Below are 4,888 nucleotides of genomic sequence, written 5' to 3'. Positions count from 1 at the left end.
GTGCCAGAAAAAATTAACAACTTCCATTAAATTGGCAAATTTCTCATTAATATCGTAAAACTCGCGTTTACAAAGATCAGATCAATGTACATAATATACAAAACAAATGCAGAATATATAAATATAGCACATACGTTCTGAATTATATTCGAATTGGGCAGGGTAACCAAGTGAAAATATGTAAATTTCACGATGTGTAATGTACACTTTATCGAACTTGTAAGTAGTGTAGAAATAGAATATTTTACACGTAACAAAATATACAAACGACAATGCACAAGTTAAATTATTTGTTAGATCCATGTATAACAAGCATAGTACAAAAGTGTTTTAGCTTTATGTACTGGTAATTATGAGAAGTACCAACTTAATAGATGTATTTGGTATGTACCTAGTTAAGAAAACAATAAATTATTCTGAACAGATAAAGCGTTTAGTAGCTTGTGAAGTATGAATTTTCGAAAACGTAAGTATTTTATATCTAAGTAGTTAAGAAACGCGAGCAAGGGAAATCAAACAAAGGAACAAAGTTTTTTTGTTTAAAAATATTTAATTTGTTGTTCTATTATCCGAGGTTAGAAGCGATAATGTACAAAATCTGAATAAATAAGATTCTTCAATATTATTGAATTTTAATTCTAGGGTAAAGTAATATATCCGCATATTTTATTTATATACAATATGTATAAATAATGATGTGATTTGACTAATTTTGTTGAAAGAATATTTGTACTTTTTACGTAAAACTTCAGTCTTTTACAAACTTTCTTGTAATTAATAAACCTTCAATGTCCAGACTTGTTGCAAAATCATTTTTGCTCGAACGATTACCGGCGCGAGCAATCCTAGTGGATCATAGATTTGTGCGATGACTGAGCTGATTGATCGCTTTGTGATTCGGGAAGTGTCACTGTTCGTCTTGACCGAATATAGTATGGTATCGTCGGCTGAATCCCAAAAGACGCCGAGTGTTTTTAACGTGGATGACTCACCGAGATGTAATTTCTGGTTGGTGTCTTCCTCAGGTAGCCCTCGCAGCAGATCCCGATCGTTTGATGCCCATTTGCGGATATTTAGACCGGCTAGCTTAAGTAATTTCGTGAGATCATTCCTGACTGATAGGGCTTCGTCCTTCGTATCGGCTCCGGTCAACGCATCGTCGACATAGAAGTCTCGCCGCAGGATCTGCGCTGCTCTCGGAAATCGAGGTCCCTCGTCTTCTGCCAACTGTTTGAGACATCGGATGGCCAGATACGGGGCTGCGGATAGACCGAACGTTACGGTGTTGAGTCGGTAAGTTTCGATCTCTCCGTTGTCGGCACGCCACAGAATCTTTTGATAAGGACGATCTTCTGGACGTAGGATGAATTGACGGTACATTTTCTCGATGTCGCCGGTAAGGACATATTGAAATGACCGGAATCTCAATAGGATGTTTCTCGGGTCTTCTTGTAATTTCGGACCCGTATGAAGGGCGTCGTTTAGAGACATTCCCGTGGTACTTGAAGCTGAGCCGTCGAACACAACCCGTAGCTTGGTGGTGTCGCTCGATTCCTTGATCACGCCGTGATGTGGTAAATAATATCCGTGGTCGGTGGCGTGATCCGTGTTGATCTTCGTCATGTGACCCAAGTCTAAATATTCTTGAATCACAGCACATTACGCGGTTTCATATTGTTTGTCGCGTTGGAATCGGCGATGAAGAGAGGCGAGCCTGCTCATTGCAGTGGCCTTCGATGACCCTAGTGAGGAAAGCTTTTCGTTGAATGGTAATGCAACGATGTATCTGCCTTCCTTGGTTCGTCGGACATGGTTTCGGAAATGTTCTTCACATAATCGTTCAGATTCCGAAAGATGAGTAGTGGCCGGTCCCTCGCCGATCTCCCAAAACCGTGCGAGGTCCTCTTGCAGAGCCGTTGTGGTTGCGTGGAACGTATTTATCGCGGTTTGGGACGTGGGACTCCCCCCGATTACCCAGCCGAATCGTGTTTTTTGTAGACGTAGTTCAGGTTCGCCTGGTTGCGCCAGATTGACCTGCCCGATGCACAGCGACGCAAATGTTGATCCGGTACTAAGTAAGACATCGATCGGGTCTGGGCAATGGAATTGTGGATCGGCTAGTTGAATATTTCTGGGTAATCCCAGACTCGAGGGGTCGATGGGCTCGCTTGGTATGAAGGTCGATATGGCCGGGATAACAAGAAATCTCAATGTTTTCTTATACTTGCCGTCCGTCGACGTGATTGTGGCCGTGGTGAATCGTTTTGCCGTGGTGCTCAAATTGTCGAGGGCTCCGATCTGGATCGCACATCTCCTTTGCTTTATACCGAGGGAATTCGCGAGCTTGTCGGTCATGAAGTTCATGCTCGACCCAGTGTCGAGTAAGGCTCGGACTCGGATTGGTTGTGCCTGTTTGTTCAAAACCTTGATCTGTGCTGTGGCCAACAGATCATGATGCAGAGGGGTGTGGGCAGATGTGTTTGTTAGTCCGATCCCCCTTGCTGTCGTAGTCTCGGATAGTCAGTTTTGCCCCGGTTGGTACTTGGACGAGGAGGTTGGGGTGGTGTTCTGGATCCGGGCTGAGCGTGACTCGTACGAGGCATGCTCTTTCGTGCCTCTTGGAGCCGAAGATGTATGCTTCCGTGAAGTGTCGGATGTTCGCCTCGACTTGTGGGACGACCGCGACTTCGATGATCCCGATGGTGATTGTTCGGTGGAGGCTCGCTTGTGTGATGAACGACTGCCCGACGACCGACCGCTCGATGCGCGACTGCCCGACGACCGACCGCTCGATGAGCGACTGTCCGACGACCGTGAGTCTACCTGGGTTTGTTCGCGGTGTAGATAAGTATGGTGTCGGTGACCGCAGATACGACACGAACCCGATGTACACTGTGTCGGCGAATGTCCTGTGCCTAGGCAATTTATACACAACGATGCCTTCTTCACGATCTGAAAACGTTTGGTCGCTGATTTGGCCTTGAAGATTTTGCAGTGTCTGATCTCGTGAGGTCCGTTGCAGGTCGGACACACCACCGTTCTGCTGGTTGTAGCAAGGGTTCGCCCATGCGGTATGGTTGTTCGCTGACTGTGGTGTTTGTGGGTTGACCCTTTTGATTCCTTCTCTTTAGAGAGGAATTGAGTCCCGTTCGCCCGTGTTTTGAGAAAGTCTATCAGATGCTGATAGGATGGCACCTTTTGGCGGGGCAGTGTGCGTTGCCATTTACGCAGGCTGGACGAGGGCAACTTCGACGCGATCAATTCGATCATCGCTATGTTTGATGTGACGGGCTCTTTTAGGTGTTCGAGCGCCTTTAGATTTACGCTGATGGTTTCCAACAAATCCTCTAGGGCTTCTGGAGTTTCCTTTTTGATTTCCGGATAGTTGCGCATCAAATTCCAATGGCGCATGCAGATTTGGAGGGGGCAATTGAACTTGTCCTTCAGTGTGTCAAGCGCGATGGAATAGTTGGCCTCTGTGAGTTCTAATGACTGGATACTCTGTGCGGCCCGTCCAGTTATAGATGAGCGTAGATGCTGGAACTTTTGGACATTCGTCAAACCTTCGTTACGGTCCACTATGGATGAGAACGTGTCGTAGAAATAGGTCCAGTTCTCGAGGGCACCGTCGAATTGGGGCACGCGGACCTCTGGAACGGTGGTCGGCTCTGGTTTCCGGCATGTCTCACCTATTTTTGTAGTCGACGGGGTTGTTGCTGATATTTGCTCAAAGAGACCTAGGAACCGCATGTCAAGCTCCCGATACTCTTGCGATAACGAATCTACACGCGCATCTTCCCCCTCATCTAACACATCTAACTCTTCTTGAACTTCGAGTATCCTCCTCCAAAGCTCATCGAACGAGCTGCGGCAAGATGTTAGGAAGATTCTGTTTGCCTTCCCAGGCGCTTCGTATTCATCGAGTTCGCGCCTTATGGTTGCAAGTCGACGGGCTAGGGCGCCTCGTCTCCGCCGTAACGTGCTGATTGGTTCAGCTTGGGCCATATTTGATTTTAATAATATGAACGATCTTACCTTGATCGAATGGACGTTGATCTGGGATTCGGTTGATAATCGTTACGATGCGGCGTGGGCTCGTGTAGATGCTGAGCGACGGAGGTGCTTCTCTCCGATGGCGGTTCCCTTGATCAGTTGGCTAAGTGGTTGGAACTTGGATTTCACGCGACACTGTATAGTCACTGGTCAGTGCACTTTTTGGCGGCACGAAATCCGGCTCGAAGGACCTTGTAAATTTCGACCAATTGCGGGGAGACGTAATCGCGAGGAGAGACGTCAACGGGGGTCGTAAATCCTCGTTACGATTATAACAATCGACACCACGAATTGATCGATCCCCTGATTTCCGTTGAGATAATAAGGGGTGATTGAGTTTGTATAACACTGTGATTCACAGAATTATAAATTATATATTTCCAACACTTAGATTACACTGACGTAGAGAAATAAATAATTAACAACTTGTCGCACGAAGATGCGGTAGATATGTACGCTAGAGCAGGGCTCTTATAATGGAAATTAATGTATTAATGGACTTAGCACTATGATATTTTTAGGAGAGAAGATGTATGTTCGACAACACCGAGAACCGACAAAAGATTTGCGTGAAGTATGCGACTCTCGCGCTATGTGTAGACTGCCGCGTTAGGCGTTAGTTTTTAGACTGTCTGTCGCTCTTTTTTTTAATACGGAAGAAAAGTTCGGTGTGGGTGTGCCCCTGTGCCTAAAGAACGCGGATTCGTTGGTCCCACTTTCGTTAGGAAAAGTGAGGGTAACGAACCGCGGTGTCGATTGGTCATGACCTGCACTACTGCTCGAAGGGATGAGTAGGGAGTCTCCTACCATCGTGGTGAATAGATGACTGTGTGCG

At 46.2% G+C, this 4,888-nt stretch overlaps 1 protein-coding gene across 1 annotated transcript; it reads right to left on the bottom strand.

Moving 5' to 3' along the window:
* Positions 1-774: 774 nt before the first annotated feature.
* On the bottom strand, positions 775-4,005 carry LOC126876580 (uncharacterized). Its single transcript, XM_050639460.1, has 3 exons — positions 2,883-4,005; positions 1,719-2,435; positions 775-1,643 (listed from the first exon to the last, which is right to left on the bottom strand). The coding sequence occupies exons 1-3, from the start codon at positions 4,003-4,005 to the stop codon at positions 775-777; spliced, it is 2,709 nt and encodes a 902-aa protein (XP_050495417.1).
* Positions 4,006-4,888: the final 883 nt, after the last annotated feature.

This window comes from Bombus huntii, unplaced genomic scaffold (assembly GCF_024542735.1).
Source record: "Bombus huntii isolate Logan2020A unplaced genomic scaffold, iyBomHunt1.1 ctg00000084.1, whole genome shotgun sequence".
NCBI classification, from domain to species: Eukaryota; Metazoa; Arthropoda; class Insecta; order Hymenoptera; family Apidae; genus Bombus; species Bombus huntii.
Note: the sequence above shows the minus strand (reverse complement) of the source record. Positions and strands in the feature narration are given on the sequence as shown.

Bases quoted from the DNA above. Each gene is read 5' to 3' on its own strand.
- LOC126876580 (XM_050639460.1), bottom strand. From the start codon at position 4,005: ATGGCCCAAGCTGAACCAATCAGCACGTTACGGCGGAGACGAGGCGCC. The intron at 2,436-2,882 runs GTTCGTGTCGTA...TGTTGGCCACAG, and splicing joins GCCGACACAGTGTACATCGG to CACAGATCAAGGTTTTGAAC. The intron at 1,644-1,718 runs GCAGGCTCGCCT...CTGTGATTCAAG, and splicing joins ATCGAAGGCCACTGCAATGA to AATATTTAGACTTGGGTCAC.